This window comes from Schistocerca nitens, chromosome 1 (genome assembly GCF_023898315.1).
Source record: "Schistocerca nitens isolate TAMUIC-IGC-003100 chromosome 1, iqSchNite1.1, whole genome shotgun sequence".
Lineage (NCBI taxonomy): Eukaryota > Metazoa > Arthropoda > Insecta > Orthoptera > Acrididae > Schistocerca > Schistocerca nitens.
This window is the reverse complement of record NC_064614.1, coordinates 598,008,390-598,027,247: the sequence shown is the minus strand read 5'-3', so window position 1 is coordinate 598,027,247 and position 18,858 is coordinate 598,008,390. Positions and strand designations below refer to the sequence as shown.

The 18,858-nt window shown below is 43.1% G+C and overlaps 1 protein-coding gene across 1 annotated transcript in view; it reads left to right on the top strand.

Moving 5' to 3' along the window:
- LOC126236516 (odorant receptor Or2-like) overlaps positions 1-17,734 on the top strand; it is a 113,842-nt gene extending 96,108 nt beyond the window's left edge. The window contains exons 5-6 of the mRNA XM_049945885.1: positions 10,457-10,612; positions 17,470-17,734. Of these exons, the coding sequence (XP_049801842.1) occupies positions 10,457-10,612; positions 17,470-17,550 (237 nt within the window). The 3' untranslated portion in view covers positions 17,551-17,734. The remainder of the gene's footprint in view (positions 1-10,456; positions 10,613-17,469) is intronic.
- Positions 17,735-18,858: the final 1,124 nt, after the last annotated feature.

Here is an 18,858-nt window from a genome sequence, read left to right as displayed (position 1 = left end):
GTGCCCTTTGGAACGCAATGGGTAAGGATTACGCCCTCGCTGTCCCAGAACATGGACACCATCATTTTTTCAGCACTGGCGGTTACCCGAAATTTTTTTGGTGGCGGTGAATCTGTGTGCTTTCATTGAGCTGACTGGCGCTTTGTTTCTGGATTGAAAAATGGCATCCACGTCTCATCCATTGTCACAACCGACGAAAAGAAAGTCCCATTCATGCTGTCGTTGCGCGTCAACATTGCTTGGCAACATGCCACACGGGCAACCATGTGGTCGTCCGTTAGCATTCGTGGCACCCACCTGGATGACACTTTTCGCATTTTCAGGTCGTCATGCAGGATTGTGTGCACAGAACCTACAGAAATGCCAACTCTGGAGGCGATCTTTTCAACAGTCATTCGGCGATCCTCCAAAACAATTCTCTCCAGTTTCTCGATCATGTCGTCAGACCGGCTTGTGCGAGCCCGAGGTTGTTTCGGTTTGTTGTCACACGATGTTCTGCCTTCATTAATCTGTCGCACCCACGAACGCACTTTCGACACATCCATAACTCCATCACCACATGTCTCCTTCAACTGTCGATGAATTTCAATTGGTTTCACACCACGCAAATTCAGAAAACAAATGTTTGCACGCTGTTCAAGTAAGGAAAACGTCGCCATTTTAAGTGTTTAAAACAGTTCTCATTCTCACCGCTGGCGGTAAAATTCCATCTGCCGTACGGTGCTGCCATCTCTGGGACGTATTGACAATGAACGCGGCCTCATTTTAAAACAATGCGCATGTTTCTATCTCTTTCCAGTCCAGAGAAAAAAAATCGGAGGCCTTAGAACTTGAATGCACCTCGTATTGCTCTATCCCTTGAGCTGTCCATACCAATCTTTAAGCTACTTCAATGATGTGATAATTAAATACATTGACTACTTGACCACTATAATTTATTATTCCGCTGTTTTCTTTGATAAAAAAGTCTTCACACCCTTTAACTGATTTCCTGGTTTTTCTTTAAATGTTGCAAATATAGATTTAATTTTACTATCTGAATTGTTGCTTTCGTCATTAAATAAGCACTTTAAATCATTTTCCTTAATACATCACAGTGTTTCTCGCAACATGAAATCAGTCTTACAGCTCTGCGTGTCTTAACCATTTCAAACGTTTCCCTTTTCTTTGCACATAATGTTTAATTCCATTTATAATCGAGGACTTTTTTGATGTATTAGTAGTGGCACAATAATCAACCGATGATATTGCAGTCGATCCCAACTACGGTTGTAATATCCCTACTAATGGTTGTAATATTTTGTTGAGAGACAGTTTCGACTTGTTTAAAAACGTGTAATTAATTTCAAACTATTGTCTAGAAGTTAAGAGTTGACATGACTATAGTGGTGGCCATGTGACAAAGTTGAGGAAGGAGCAAGGAGAGCATGTTTAGGGGTATTTCGGTGGCTGTCCTAGGTCTGTGTAAGAGCTTGCTTGGCTTAGAGTCGCTTATTATAACATTATGTGCAGGTAGTCGACGTTAGTCATTTCAGTGCAACAGTTTGTAATTCTGGAGATGCGTATAGTGTGCTAGTATGGATCGTTATATTGCACTTTATTTGAAGATCATTTATTCAGTAGACTTCAGCGGACTGATTACATGCAGAGAATGTGCTTAGTTCAAAGAATCAAAGCACATGCCAATGTCTTTGGTACAAAAGTAAACGTTGTGGGTTCTCTTTGCTTGCTTTGTTTGCAGTAGTACTGGAAAATCATATTTAATTCTTGGGGTATTATCATCACTGTATGACCACCTTTTCAATTAACTTGTTTTCTTGACTTGATTAAAACTGACATTGAACGAAACTTTGGTGTCTGAGTAAGTTGTTGTCCTAGCGGACTATTCCAGATTCACCTTGTAACCTCCCCACAATAATTTAAAATCATTAATATAAATAAATATCGTCATTCAGTGTAACCTGCCCACAAAATTCTTTCTGATTTAATCTAAGCTCAAAATTCATTCACATTTAGCGTAACCTCAAAACAGAAAATATTAACATAAATAATATTCACGTTTAGTGTAAGCTCAAAACAGAAAAATTCCTAAACCTCTTAACAATAAAATTATAATTACGTCGTTCACATTCAGTGTAACGTCCCAATAAAAAAAATAAATTCAGTAACCTGGTAATAATACAATGTAACTAACCTCTCAATTAAACTGTCGCTCATTTATGACTTTTCAATAATTCACTGTGAATTTAACCTGGTAAATTTTGGACGACAGCAGTGCTGCGTCATGGCCCTGAAAGATCATTCTGAATAAAAAAAGGAAAAAATTTCTTACCTCAGTGAAGTCGCCGGATATATCTGCTCTTACAATAAATTTTTTCCGGCACAGCTCTGTGCAATGCTGGCCGACCTGTCATTTATGAAGGGAAGCAACTGATTTTTCTATTGCAATAATCGGAATGGTCATGGATGGGAGAAATTAGTAAATTCTTTAAATTGAAATGAATGGTTGTTAAAAGTAACTTTTTATGAGGAAGATTATTATTACGAGAGTTTTAAAACATTTACATGCGACTTGAGATAACATTACTACATATGCGCAAGGCTGCTTTTTACCTTATACAATAATACTCAGGCTCCGACATCGCTGCACCGCGACCGGGCCAGCCAACACGATACACCATACCAGACCAGAGCAGACTCCAGACTAGCAACAACTTACTGCTACAGCTACACAGTTCCTACTGCAGTCAACACTGCTCTCTGGTCAGAGATTTTCTTATACCTTGCATATCGCAGGCAGCGCATGAGCAATACATCGAAATTACATCTGCTCGGACCTCTTACAACCTTATTTAATATTTCAAACTTATTTTTCTTTAACATTCATTGATTATTTCATACGCTGGCTTACTATTATCTAAAGAATTTCTTAAGGGCGCAATGCAGTTGTGCACAACCAGACTCCTGCTTTATAATAGCAGACGAAGCACTAAGTTGTTGTGTGCTTGTCCATCAGTTGTTAGGGTAGCAGCAAATAGGTTTTCTGATGGTTAATTTTACTTAAGTTCTTTTTTTTCTTTTTTGTTGCTCTAAATCAACTAGTACGTTGAGAATGGTTAACTTTTGTCATAAAATAGAACACAAGTAGTACACGTGAAGTTTCAGACTTCTGGGTAGACGTTTTCAACCCAACAACAGAAAGTCCACAATTCAACTGCGTTTTTCGCCCCAATATCTCATTACATCTGGGAAATACTTACATGAAGTAACTTTTCCCTTTGAGAACTACTCTGGTGCGGTGATAAACCATCAGCATTCTGTGTCTCGGAGATCAGGAAAAATATAACGTACTGACCATTGTTGTACTAGTCGTGGCTGGTCGTGTAGCGGGAAAGCGCATCCCTGGAACCGGAAAGGCTGCCGGATATCTGTGTCTGCCTTTAACTAGCCTTCATCTTTCAATGATGGGAAGATTCGGCAGGAACGACACATGATTGGGACTCCACGTTAAACTGTTGGATCCATTTCCCCACTAGGATTAGGAGTGGATTAGGGACACACAAGTCAACGAAATTGCGTTCGGTTGAAAGAGTCGTGCCAGATCGTTGAGCCACACGGAATTATTATTATTATTATTAATGTATTCCATTATTATGAGTATTTGCCGTTTTTAAAATAGATCACCAACATTTAAAAAGTACCGAAATGTAAGTCCATCACGTTGTATATTGCGAACAGTAGGCCTGACGGTCATATCTCATTCCCCTCGTCAAAAAACCCGTCACCAGTATGAGCTCTGCTAGCTACAATCTTCTGTGTGTATGAAAGACATCAGCGAGCTGGTTGTCTGGCGTCACAGCATACGGAAGCAATTTTGGTAATGGAGAAAGGTAATTTAATATTCAAAAACCTTCATCAGATACGACGAAAAGCATATCACGGGAGTGCAGAAATCTTAGGCAGATACATAAGTCCAGTCAGCAATCTTCCTTAATAACAGGAAAGATTGCTCCGTAGTTACAGACACTTTCAATAAACGTTAGGTAAGAGAGGGGCTAATTCTGTTCTATTACCGGCAGAAAAATTGATGGAGATATCATCATATCCAGTAACCCTCTCGCCATCAAGTAACATTAAATGCCTTGAAGCTATACAATCAATTTTGTTTATATGTGCCATTATTACTGAAAAGCAGTACCTGTGAGGCAAGGAGAGAGTGGACAAACGTTTTCGATCCATTTGCTGAATTGAGATAGAGTCAAATACACCGCGATTTTTTTTTCAAGAAGGTAGATGAAAATTGTTCTCATCTCAAAATATGGTGCTTCATGTCTCCATTGGAGAATTTCTATGAGGGTCGACCAAAAAGTTTCCGTTGAAAGGCCATACAGTCCATAACCGGTATGCCAATTAGTCAAATTCTCTGTGAGCATTGATGCAATTATCAGACTGAGGCATACGGTTAAAGATACCCGTTTAGTAAAATACCATGTCCTGCTGAGTGAAGAAGTCCGTAACTGCCTGCTGCTCATACTCATCCGACAGGAATCGTCGACAAATCAAAGTCTTTTTTAATGGAGTGAAGGCGTGTAACAGCATGGGTAGAGATCAAGACAATAGGGCGGGTGCCCGAGCATCTCCCACTTGAGTGGGACATTTGTGATATGGGGACGAGCGTTATCATGAAACAGCAGCATCTCTTGTAATTTTCATGTTGCCCTATACATGTTCTGTATTCTCCGATGGGTGTTTGTCCTTCAGCAGCCAAGAAAAGAATAACAACAAATTGGTCATTTTTGGATATGTTTTGGTAACAACGTCACCATAGTTCACGTCTCCGCAATCACAGCATGAACATCGGAAAGACACGAATGCCACACTAATCCCTTGTCTACATGTCGGTGCTTATATGCCCACATCAGTGTGGTGCTACGTTGCACATACTCTGCAGCAACGCTCTCAAACGGAAACTTTTTGATCGTCCTTCCTCGATCATCTCTGTTCAGTTTAGGAACGATGCCTTGGAAGAATGACTGTCAGCAGTTCTCCGTATGGACTCTAGTTTCTCTAAATTTCTCGGCGTGGTCATTTCCAGTGGTGTATGTGGAAGGAAGTAACGCGTTGCCCGACACTTTTTAGAACTTATGCATTTGGAATTTTAAGAGCAAACCTCTCTGCAATGCAGGACACCGTGTTGTAGCGTCTGCCACTAGGCTTCGATGAGCGCCTCTGTAATGTTCTCGCGTTTACTAAACGAAACCGTGGCGAAACGCGCCGTTCCTTGCTGGATCTACTATCTTCTGCTCTCTCTCTCTCTCACTCACTCTCTTCTCTCTTCTATTAATCCATCCCGGTAACGATCCTATACTGGCGATCAATAGTCAAGAATAGGTCGGACGACTGTTTTGTTCGTCACTTCTTTCGTGGACGATTTACATTTCGTTAAGCTTACTTCAGTGAGTCTCAGCCTAGCATATGCTTTTTCTACAACTACACTACACAACACAGGTAAAGAGTCCCTTTTTCGAAACCCTGTAACTGTCTCCTATTTGGCTGAAATCCTCCTACAGCCTTCCTCTGTCCCCTTCACTTGGGGCGTTGGTTCCAAACATGTAGCGATAAAAAAAAAAAAAAAATTACAGTGCGATAGACAACAGGACGACGTTCTTCGCAATTATGACACCGCTGACACTCCCCCCCCCCCCCCAACCCTGCTCGATTGAGCCCTTTTCTAAGGACATCGTGTGCCTGCAACCGCACTGAATGTGATTGTACTTCTTTGGAGTGTAGCAGGATCCCACTTTTTGCTCTGGTGGACCCAATAAGGACCGTTCAAAAGCATTCGATGAAATTTGAGTGTGATCGGGAGCAGTAAAGGGTGTTCATGCTGTTTCAGTCCTCCTGTGGCGTAATCGCAGAGAGGTGCGACATTGAGACATCCATGAGGAAAACGGCGAAGGGCGCTCTAAGGCGCCTCGTACCAGGTACACACTCAGTGTCACCTGCGCGGCTTTGTTGAGCAGTTTAAAAATACATGCGGACTATGTGGAAAAGTGAGGTTCGATTGGTTGCCAAATGGAAATCACTGTGAAAATCAAAAAATGTTTTATTTGAAACAGTTGCTACACTTCCAGCTACTTCACGTAGTCGCCGATCCGACTTAGACATTTGTCGTAACGTTGTACCAACTTTTCAGTACCCTCATCGGAGAAGGCAGCCCCCTCTGGTTTCCGCCAGTTCTCTACGCTGGTCTACAGCTCACTGTTTGTGCTAAAATGTTGTCTTTATAGAGAGCGGTTTATGTGAGCAGAGATGAAATTCAGGGGGAGCCAATTAGGGACTGTGTTGTGGGTCATCAAACACTTGCCATTGAAGATACTGCAGGAGCATTTTTATTGCCCCTGCAGAGTGCAGCCGAGAGTTTCATCAAGAATTAAAAAGATGACAGTTACGTTACGTGGGGTGCATGCCGTCGGGCGAAATCTCTCACCAGGCACTCATAGTTGGCGGGAGACGTCTTTACGTGGTCACTGTGCGCTCAGAACTGGAAAGAGCGATGTGGCACGATCGACGGGAATACTAGAGAAACTGTCCAGCACATGTGTGGAAAGCTTCATCGTATTCTCACTGTGGTTTCCATTTCGAACCCGATCAGACCTTTCTTTCGGAACAGCCCTCTTAGCCATGGACAGCCTGGCACTGATTGCTGGCGCCGGCGTGATAGGCATCCCTTTCGACAGCCCTGAGCTGAGTGGCGCTATGTCGGTGAACTAGCGCCTGCTGGACGCACGCGAAATCTAGGGGTGTCGAAAATCAGGCCTGAGCCACACTAGCGCACGGTAATCAGTGGCTGCCTCTGTACAGGTAGCGTTGCTGCCTCTGGATCACGAGGTCCCGGGTTCGATTCCCGGCCGGGTTGGGGGCTTCTCTGCCCGGGGACTGGGTGTTTGTGTTGCCCTCATCATTTCATCATCATCATCTTGATCATTTGTGACAGTGACTAGATTGGATTGTGAAAAAATGGACTGTGTAAAAATTGGGACTTTGTACGGGCGCTGATGACCGAGCAGTTGCGCGCTCCACAAACCGAACATCATTATCATCATCATGTCTGTACAGGTTTTCGCTTCGGTCTCTTTTCTGTTTGTTTTGTTTTACTATTACTCGCGTAACAACTAATGTATGAGATAAAATATGTTACTACGAAAAGAGACCCGAAATACCTTTTAGTGATGCTGTGCTATGCCTTTCTTTGGATCATTAATTTTCAACAAAACAAAATATATTATGTTCTTATTGTTCTGGATCTGGCTTTCTATTAAGGGAACATTTTTTCGTTACTGTAACTCGCCATAAAGTTCAACATATCTTCCTTACTTTATAGTTATTGAAAAGGTTAATGAAAATTACTTCGTTATCAATACTGATGTTACAGTACGCAATGATTGTTCAACATCATAATTTTGCAGTGGATTTTTGTTAACAGTAAAACAACAATAAGTACTACGACTAACACGAGAACATGAGACTATTATCGGAGAAAAAAGATGTTTTTACTATAAGGTTGCCAGACCAGAACTACGCACAGCAAGATTTCTTTTATGTTATGAAAGTAAATTATCTTTTTGCACTGTTAGTAATATATTATCAGCAGCCCGCATCAACCTGTAAAACACACCATAAAATCTGCTGCTCTGCTCTGCAATTCCGAAAGCTGAAAGAAATAATTTTACTTCACTATTACCTGCCCGCTTCTTTGCGGTATGATAGATTTCATTTAATGCAATTTGAATGCGCCGCGCCAACGGCTCGTTCGTTCGTAGCGCAGCTCTGCACCACGAATAATATTTAAATAACTGAAAATGTCTTAAAGGGATGGGATAAAATACCAGGCAAGCTTATTACAAATCATAATGCAAGGTTTCACTAAGTAACTCTATTCAAAATATTTAAATAATTCAATTAATTACACACCTTTCCAAAACTTAACTTAATGGCGTCCCTCATACAAACTTGACAAAAGAATGCTACGCTAGCGTAAAATACAACGTCACAGGCTATCCTACTCACGTAACTCCAAGAAGACGACAGAGACATTAATGTTCGTTCTGTATTATTTATACTAGTCACATATTCTCATCTTTGTTTGATATTTATCGTCTGTGGCGGTTTCAGTACTCGCCGACACAGATATTATCTAAAATAAATAAAAAAAACAGTACATAATTTTATACAAGAAAAAAACATGACACACAATGTTTTCTCTTTACTACATAATATGTCTTTTGCTAAGAGACGTTACAAGGTACATTTTTAAAGTGCTCGACAAAGATGCATGTGTAGCACTGAGCGTGTTGTCGAATTGGGGCCTCTTAGACGTAACCTGTGGCCTTTTATTGACGCATGTGTTAATGCCGCAACGCCCCCTCCCCCATTTATATAGCCCCACCCTCCCCGTGATCACGCCACAGGAGGGCTGGAAAAGAAGATCACATTCAGATTTCGTCGAATGCTAATCCGTAGTAGTTCCAGCCCGAATAGCACAACAAAAAATTGCGGTCGCACTACACTCCAAAGCGTGTGATCATGTTCAGTGGGGTTTCAGGCCCACGATTTCCTTACACAGGGTCAGCACCTTCAAAGATTGGGAAGAACGCCGTCCTGTTCCTCACCGCACTGCTAATTGTTTTCGACTGCGAAATCTGCGGGTATCGAGGCCCCAAGGGAAGGTGTGGTTCAAATGGCTCTGAGCACTATGGGACTTAACAGCTGTGGTCATCAGTCCCCTAGAACTTAGAACTACTTAAACCTAAGGACATCACACACATCCATGCCCGAGGCAGGATTCGAACCTGCGACCGTAGCAGTCGCGCGGTTCCGTACTGCGCGCCTAGAACCGCGAGACCACCGCGGCCGGCAAGGGAAGGTGTGGCTTCATCGACACCTTTTCGTGTCAGTAGCGGGCGGCAGTGTACCTTAAATATTTTCCTTTCAACGATTGCATCAAAATCTAAAGTTTTTACAAAAATCTCATCAAAGTATAATCCGGTAGGATTATTAGCTTGATTTGCATCAGTATCATTGTCCTGATCTTCCTTACTTCCGTAACGTGATAATAATCTGGCAGACCTCTTAGAAGAGCAGCAACGATTCTGTCATCTGTTAGTAAGGCCATCGCCCAAAAAGTGGTACTTCTGTGTGAAACAACATTGACAGTAGTGAGAGCCGTGCTAACACTAAAAGCAGTCTGACCCTTATGCAAACAGATCGAGAAAGTTAGTGAAATGCAGCATGAAAAATCAAAGAAAGCAACAAACCACGCTTGTGTGACAACAAGAAAATTGCACATACGGCCAGACGGTACTGTAAAGTATCACACAGTTTTCGGCTTATTTAGTAAATAAAGACTACAGATTTAACAAAAGAACTGCTAAGCTTCATCATATCTTTGCTAGTAAACACAAAATTGCCAACAGTCGTAGGACAGTAAATAAAACAAATACGATCTTTCCAAAGCAAACCTTCAGGTGCCACCATAGATTATGGAAACGAGATCCAGAAGCCAGTGAAGTGTTTACAACTCAACACGAACATGTACTTAAAAGTGCCATAATTCCAGGCTGTGGGAAACATGTGTGCAATCAGAATAAACAACGATCGCAAGACGTGGTACTTAGAGGTACCAGCAGGCAACAAACTGTAAGTATGCTGTTTAGGTTTTTATGTTGGTAAAGCCACGTTGCGCTCTGTATGAAAACCACTGACTGCGGTGTGTACAATCTGTGGCTAGTTGGCATTGTTGGAATATTCGCTAATGTAGTGTTGAGCAGTTGGATGTGAACAGCGCGTAGCATTGCGCAGTTGCATGTGAGCCGCCAGCAGTGGTGAATGTGGGGAGAGAGATGCCAGAGTTTTGAGAACGGACGATCTGGACGTGTGTCCGTCAGAAAAAGGAAATTTGTAAAGATGGATCTCATGAATTGATATATATATATATGATGACTTTTGAACATTATTAAGGTAAATACATTGTTTACTCTCTATCAAAATCTTTCATTTGCTAACAATGCCTATCAGTAGTTAGTGCCTTCAGTAGTTTCTTATATTTAGCTGGCAGCATTGGCGCTCGCTGTATTGCAGTAGTTGGAGTAACGAAGATTTTTGTGAGGTAAGTGATTCACGAAAGGTATAGGCTATTGTTAGTCAGGGCCATTCTTTTGTAGGGATTATTAAAAGTCAGACTGAGTTGCGCTAAAAATATTGTGTGTCAGTTTAGTGATGATCAGAATAAGTAAAGAGAAAACTGAGTACGTTGAGTTTTGCTCAGCTGTTTGAAAATCAAATAACGTAAGAGTTTTTCTAGCACTGTCATTCTTTACATTCAAAGGGGAAGTTTCAAAAGGGTTAAATATGAATCCGTGCTGTCAGCCACTGAAGTTGGAAATTTTGCCCACAGAGCGAGTACGTCTCATTCGCGGTGTACAGCTGCCGGTGGCCAGGAGCCGACCGGCGGGTGACCAACCTGCTGCGCATCGTCATGAGCAGGGCTCAGAAGGCGTCGTTCCTCACCGCCGGCAAGGTGCACCCCATCAACAGGGACACCTTCCTCTCGGTGAGTAGCCGCCGCGTCAGGTGTGCCCGTCTCAGTTGTGCGACTGGATTCGTGATTTCCTGTCAGGAAGGTCGCAGTTCGTAGTAATAGACGGCAAATCATCGAGTAAAACTGAAGTGATATCAGGTGTTCCCCAGGGAAGCGTCCTGGGACCTCTGCTGTTCCTGATCTACACTCCTGGAAATGGAAAAAAGAACACATTGACACCGGTGTGTCAGACCCACCATACTTGCTCCGGACACTGCGAGAGGGCTTTACAAGCAATGATCACACGCACGGCACAGCGGACACACCAGGAACCGCGGTGTTGGCCGTCGAATGGCGCTAGCTGCGCAGCATTTGTGCACCGCCGCCGTCAGTGTCAGCCAGTTTGCCGTGGCATACGGAGCTCCATCGCAGTCTTTAACACTGGTAGCATGCCGCGACAGCGTGGACGTGAACCGTATGTGCAGTTGACGGACTTTGAGCGAGGGCGTATAGTGGGCATGCGGGAGGCCGGGTGGACGTACCACCGAATTGCTCAACACGTGGGGCGTGAGGTCTCCACAGTACATCGATGTTGTCGCCAGTGGTCGATGGAAGGTGCACGTGCCCGTCGACCTGGGACCGGACCGCAGCGACGCACGGATGCACGCCAAGACCGTAGGATCCTACGCAGTGCCGTAGGGAACCGCACCGCCACTTCCCAGCAAATTAGGGACACTGTTGCTCCTGGGGTATCGGCGAGGACCATTCGCAACCGTCTCCATGAAGCTGGGCTACGGTCCCGCACACCGTTAGGCCGTCTTCCGCTCACGCCCCAACATCGTGCAGCCCGCCTCCAGTGGTGTCGCGACAGGCGTGAATGGAGGGACGAATGGAGACGTGTCGTCTTCAGCGATGAGAGTCGCTTCTGCCTTGGTGCCAATGATGGTCGTATGCGTGTTTGGCGCCGTGCAGGTGAGCGCCACAATCAGGACTGCATACGACCGAGGCACACAGGGCCAACACCCGGCATCATGGTGTGGGGAGCGATCTCCTACACTGGCCGTACACCACTGGTGATCGTCGAGGGGACACTGAATAGTGCACGGTACATCCAAACCGTCATCGAACCCATCGTTCTACCATTCCTAGACCGGCAAGGGAACTTGCTGTTCCAACAGGACAATGCACGTCCGCATGTATCCCGTGCCACCCAACGTGCTCTAGAAGGTGTAAGTCAACTACCCTGGCCAGCAAGATCTCCGGATCTGTCCCCCATTGAGCATGTTTGGGACTGGATGAAGCGTCGTCTCACGCGGTCTGCACGTCCAGCACGAACGCTGGTCCAACTGAGGCGCCAGGTGGAAATGGCGTGGCAAGCCGTTCCACAGGACTACATCCAGCATCTCTACGATCGTCTCCATGGGAGAATAGCAGCCTGCATTGCTGCGAAAGGTGGATATACACTGTACTAGTGCCGACATTGTGCATGCTCTGTTGCCTGTGTCTATGTGCCTGTGGTTCTGTCAGTGTGATCATGTGATGTATCTGACCCCAGGAATGTGTCAATAAAGTTTCCCCTTCCTGGGACAATGAATTCACGGTGTTCTTATTTCAATTTCCAGGAGTGTATATAAATGACCTGGGTGACAATCTGAGCAGTTCTCTTAGGTTGTTCGCAGATGATGCTGTAATTTACCGTCTAGTAAGATCATCCGAAGACCAGTATCAGTTGCAAAGCGATTTAGAAAAGATTGCTGTATGGTGTGGCAGGTGGCAGTTGACGCTAAATAACGAAAAGTGTAAGGTGATCCACATGAGTTCCAAAAGAAATCCGTTGGAATTCGATTACTCGATAAATAGAACAATTCTCAAGGCTGTCAATTCAACTAAGTACCTGGGTGTTAAAATCACGAACAACTTCAGTTGGGAAGACCACATAGATAATATTGTGGGGAAGGCGAGACAAAGGTTGCGTTTCATTGGCAGGACACTTAGAAGATGCAACAAGACCACTAAAGAGACAGCTTACACTACACTCGTTCGTCCTCTGTTAGAATATTGCTGCGCGGTGTGGGATTCTTACCAGGTGGGATTGACGGAGGACATCGAAATGGTGAAAAAAAGGGCAGCTCGTTTTGTATTATCACGTAATAGGGGAGTGAGTGTGGCAGATATGATACGCGAGTTGGGATGGAAGTCATTAAAGCAAAGACGTTTTTCGTCGCGGCGAGATCTATTTACGAAATTTCAGTCACCAACTTTCTCTTCCGAATGCGAAAATATTTTGTTGAGCCCAACCTACATAGGTAGGAAGGTTCATCAAAATAAAATAAGGGAAATCAGAGCTCGAACAGAAAGGTTTAGGTGTTCGTTTTCCCCGCGTGCTGTTCGGGAGTGGAATGGTAGAGAGATGGTGGTTCGATGAACCCTCTGCCAAGCACTTAAATGTGAACTGCAGAGTAATCATGTAGATGTAGATGTAAGAACTAGAGGTCTAGTACATCAAGAGCAGCACTTTCCTCTAAATTACTATCCACCATTTGAGAACTACCCCATCATCAGGGTGCCTTCCTGAGGAGGAGGAGGATATTAGTGTTTAACGTCCCGTCGACAACGAGGTCATTAGAGACGGAGCGCAAGCTCGGGTGAGGGAAGGATGGGGAAGGAAATCGGCCGTGCCCTTTCAAAGGAACCATCCCGGCATTTGCCTGAAGCGATTTAGGGAAATCACGGAAAACCTAAATCAGGATGGCCGGAGACGGGATTGAACCGTCGTCCTCCCGAATGCGAGTCCAGTGTGCTAACCACTGCGCCACCTCGCTCGGTGCCTTCCTGACATTTCGTATCTCATAATACAACATCTCTCCAACAACAGTAACTCCTTCCTCTCGCTGTCGAACGCCAACTTCTATCTATGCCACTGAAAGGACCATTTGGCTCTTGGTGAATGCCCGATGTAGAAGAATACTCTCTTCTCTATAGAGTGGCACCATAGAGGACTTTTCTGCTTGGACATCTTTATTTTCCTAGATCTCGCTTATTGGGACTTCTCACTTTCTGTTGTTGGTCATCATTGAAACCGAGACATCTCCCTCAAAGTAAATGGCTGCTAATAAAGATTTACTCTCCTAATAGAGATTTGATCTAATTGGTAAATACCTACCACTAACAACCAACTTACGAATGCTATCCACCCGTTAAAAGGAACCCAAGACCTCGCTACCAGATCTACATAGACCAGCCTCTTGTTGAAGAGGCACAAAATCAAGTCAGCTTTGTAAATAGAGATATTTCCTAGACTATAGAGGGGCATCATGCAAGCTGTCCATCACCAACAGAAATTCTTCCTTTGAGATGGGCGTTAAAGTCACACAACCGGAAGTTCAAATGGCTCTGAGCACTATGGGACTCAACTGCTGAGGTCATTAGTCCCCTAGAACTTAGAACTAGTTAAACCTAACTAACCTAAGGACATCACAAACATCCATGCCCGAGGCAGGATTCGAACCTGCGACCGCAGCGGTCTTGCGGTTCCAGACTGTAGCGCCTTTAACCGCACGACCCAACCGGAAGTTTTAGACGGCACTTTTCCTAACCCTTCAGTATATATAGTCGAATCACCTGTCACACACATTTTACAGTCACATTTCTTACTGTAGCAGAAGGGTCCTTGCACAGGCTGACAGCGTAACGTCCCTCATCAGGAAGATAAGTTTGGCCGTTTCAAATGGGCTCACTAAGAGTTAACCAAAAGGATTTCAAATGTCTGTATGTTTGTCTACCTAAGAGAACACTTTTCATGGGAATATACAAGATTTTTTAATGTAGTTTCCCAGTCGGGCTGTACCATAGTTTCCGGCCGATTGCTCTGGCACACAAATAGAAAAACATAAAATCTGAACTTTACACAAACGCTTCCTTAGTCTAATATGAAACGTATACAGTTGACTTGCAGGCATCTGGTCCTGAATTGGTAGGTACATCCGTGTTGAGGGTAAGGTGCGAGAGAACTTACTACTGTTTCCTTAATTTCACTTCAAATATAAGACTTGGCTCTCCCAAGGTCATTAAGGCTATATCAGTAGTCCTCACAGAATGTCATCTGCTGGCTGTGTCTATCTACGGTAATACGTTCACTATGCTGCTCATAGTAGCTCACCCACATTCCTGTTTTCTTATTCATTATTAAATCTATTCCTGCATTACCCCTATTTAATTTTGTATTTATAATCCTGTATTCACCTGACCAAAAGTCCTGTCCCTCCTCTCACCGACCTTCATTGATTCGCATTACAGCCGACATCAACCTATCCATTTCCCTTTTTAAATTTTCTAACCTACCTGAGTGATTAAGGGATCAAACATTCCGTGCTCACATCCATAGAACACCAGTTTTGTTTCTCCTGATGATGACATTTTCCTGAGTCGATCCCACCAGGAGATCATCAAATATCACATACTTGCAAAGCAGCAGAATTTGTACATTTTGTCAGCTATTCCAATTTTGAAGTTAGGTTTGTTACTAGTTTCATTCCTGGTGGTCTCTAATACTTTCATTTCCCTTTTTTTTTATTTCTCAGTCTGTATTCTGCACCCAGTAGACTATTCCTTCCATTCGAGAGATGCTTTAATTCTTCCTCACTTTCACAGAGGATGATAATATCCTCAATGATTGCTACAGTTGATATCCTTTCATTCAGAATTTTCATCGCATTTCCAAATTTTTTTGTTTCCTGTGGCATTTCATGTACAGGTTTAACAGTAGATGCAAGTCTACTCTCCTAAATTGTGCCCTTTTTAGTTTGAACGCTTACTCTTATTCTTCCATTACTACTATCCCCTCGTGGTTTCCTTGTGATCCATGCACATCGTGTATATTATTAGGTCTGTAGAAATATTGAGCCCTTCTGCCTCTATAGCCATCCATAATTGCAAAAGTGTTGCCAGTGCAGGACATTGCGCATGAACTGACCTCTCGATTATGTCCCACAAACGTTCAATGGGATTTATGTTGGCTGATCTGGGTGGCCAAATCACTCTCAAAATGTCCAGAATGTTCTTCAAACCAGTCGCGAACAATTGTGGCCTGGCGACATGGCTCATTGTCATCCACAAAAATTCTGTTGCAAACGGCTGCAAAAGGTCTTCAAGTAGCCGAACATAACCATTTCCAGCCAGTGATTGATTCAGTTGGATGAGAGGACACAGTCCGTACCATGTAAACATAGCACACACCATTATGGAGCCACCACCAGCTTGCATAGTGCCTTGTTGACAACTTGGGTCCACGGCTTTGTGGGTTCTGTGTCAAACTTGAACCCTACCATCACCTCTTACCAACTGAAATCAGGAGTCGTCTGACCAGGTGACAGTTTTTCTGTCGTCTAGGGTCCAACTGATATTGTCTGTCACCCAGGAGAGATTCTGCAGGCAATGTTGTGATGTTAGCAAAGACACTCACGTCTGTAGTCTGCTGCCGTAAGCCGTTAACGCCCAATTTTGTCTCACTGTCCTAACAGATATGTTCATCATACGTCCCACATTGTTTTCTGCACTTATTTCACGCATTGTTGCTTGTCTGTGAGCACTGACAACTCTACGTAAATGCTGCTGGTCTCAGTCATTAAATGAACGCCTCCGGCCACAACGTTGTCCGTGGTGAAAGGTTACACATGAAATTTGTATTCTTGGCACACAATTGATCACAGAATTTTGAATTTTCTAAAAAGCTATATTGCCTAAAATGCTAAAACTGTTACCTCACAAAAGCCAAAAGAACCTCCATATTCAGGAAGAAATACTGAAGCGCTATAAAAATACTTTTATTCATAAGCACATACAAAGTGCACAAGCCTGTACACAATCAGCGCTTGCCTGTCTTGAGGACGCGTCCGTTCCCAGCGGTTGCTCGCGCTGAGGCGCTGGATAAAGGGACCCGATGCACCATCCAGGTGCACCAGACACGGTTACACCATTTCTTGAGCAGATTAGACTGGATAGGAGGATTAGTCCGGTTTGCAAGATGCCTCTAGGAGTGACCAAAGCGAGTGAAAGCGCTCAACAGGTTTTGGCTGTAGACGTAAGCTTACACCAAAATAACAAAATAATAAAGCAAATTAAACCGCGCCCACTCACGTAGCAAAAACACGATTGTTTCCACGAAAATAAAGCTATATTACCTAAAATGCCAAAACTTTTACCTCACTACAAGCCAAAAGGACCTCCTTACTCACGAAATGAGCTTAACGAGCTGATGTGGGAATCCTGAAATGCTATTCTTGGCAGGGTCCCAAAGAAGTCAGTCTGCTACTGAATCGTCCATCCTATCATGAAGTATCAGTTCTATACCTTCATGATGTGGCTTACTGCAATGAGTGCTTGTGCGGTGTACAGTTGTGTTTGTGATGCTATAGTAGAAATCAGGTGACGGGAAGTGGCCTACTCCTCTCGAAGGGCATCAGCTGAGTTGAAGGAGACAGTTTCAAATTTCTGTGGCAGTCACTGAACCCTTCCAACAGATGATTGCAATCGATATCTGTTTTACTGTCTCATAGAGGCCACGCCCCGTCTCTGTCAGGTATATGTTGCAGCTAATTACTGAAATACACCTTATTGTCTGTGTAGTTGTTGTGATAATGTCGTTCTTTTGTTTTAATCGGTGTATGTTCCCCTTTAAATGATTGTATTAGGCACCGCTGTATGCTTCCGCGCTCCCCATACCCTGTCTGTAAAACAGCTAGTAATTAGGTTATATGTTTAGAACATCGCACAATGAAATTCCAGAGTTAGTCCTTCGCAGTTCTTTGTTAGCTCTTACATAATTTCAATAAGGCAACAAATCAGAATTTTCCTACGTTAATTAGTAAAGATACGTTTCTTTTTTGTTGTAGCTATTAAATGCGTCGTACTCGTTCTACACGCTGTTGCGCCAAATGAAAAATCTTGAAGAGGGGAACGAAGCTACTCCATAACGATAACATACATCGATGTTCCACACAGCACGCAAGATATCGAACAAGAGAAGATTCAGCCAGACTTTTCATCGAACATCCACTGTCAACTCATTAATTCTAAATTACAGCACATTAATTAAACTGCAACTTCTCTTTATGTGTCAGCAAAACGTTACGAAGTTCGTTTCAGATTTAATAATAAAACCACACAAGTCTGACTTCCAACGATGTTTTGATCACAGCTAATATATTTGTGCTTGATACTGTAAACCACACTGTCGCAAATGTACTGACACGCATATGAGAAGCTGAATACCAAAAAATTGCTTAATTCTAAAACATATTGTATAATTTAGAATCACGGTACGGATAACAGGGAGCACGTCAAACAAATAACTACGCGAGAACACCAGCATCTAGGTAAGCTGACCCATTTAATTATATATTCACTACCAATTTTCCTAGTATATGGAAGTAATGAATATGAATGTCAGTCTAAATAAAGAATGAAACAAGTATTCAAAGATGTTATCACAGCGATGATTAAATGCCTTGTAAGTGTCCTGGTATACGAGGTCTGCTAATATGAGTGGATTGAGTAAGCTCTGATTTATTGAAGTTGAGCTTTGTTATTTGAGTGTTTGTGACCCATTGATCAATATTATAATACAGTCTGAATAAATAGTAAGAAAAGAATCAATCATAGTGGAACATACCTACAATAAACTCACAACTTCATACTGGCAGGCATAGCTTATATGACTGAATATCACACAGTAAGAATATCATTCGGAAAATCCTATCAGAATTACAAAGTACGGCTGTCGTCGGCTTGTAACCAAATACAATGCAATGGGGTGATGCCCCGTGAATGAATAACCCTACTTTAATCTGAAAATGGTCTATCACTGAAAATGTCTATCAAAAGCAATTAAATAATGATGTAGTTAATACAAAGTCTGCAAGTAATATTGCAAAAGGTGAAGGCATCGCTACCCTTTCCTGTGAAGCAATCTCTTGGTTACATAAGTACGCACTGCAAAAATCTGCCACAGCAATCTTCATTCCGGAACAGCGTTTGAGCTTACCTTTCACAACCTGAAAATTAGTCATGCAATAGAACTGGATATTCGTTAGTAATAACCATAGAAAGCTGCATATGATTGAGCTATTTCATTCCCTGTGCCATGGATAACTGAATAGACAAAGTGAAGTTAGCAACAAGTATGCTCATTAGTGCACCGCACAAAACGTGCATCAAAGGTAAGTACGAAAATTTTATAAATGACTGGGGGGGGGGGGGAGGGGGGGGGCAGAAGTAAAGGG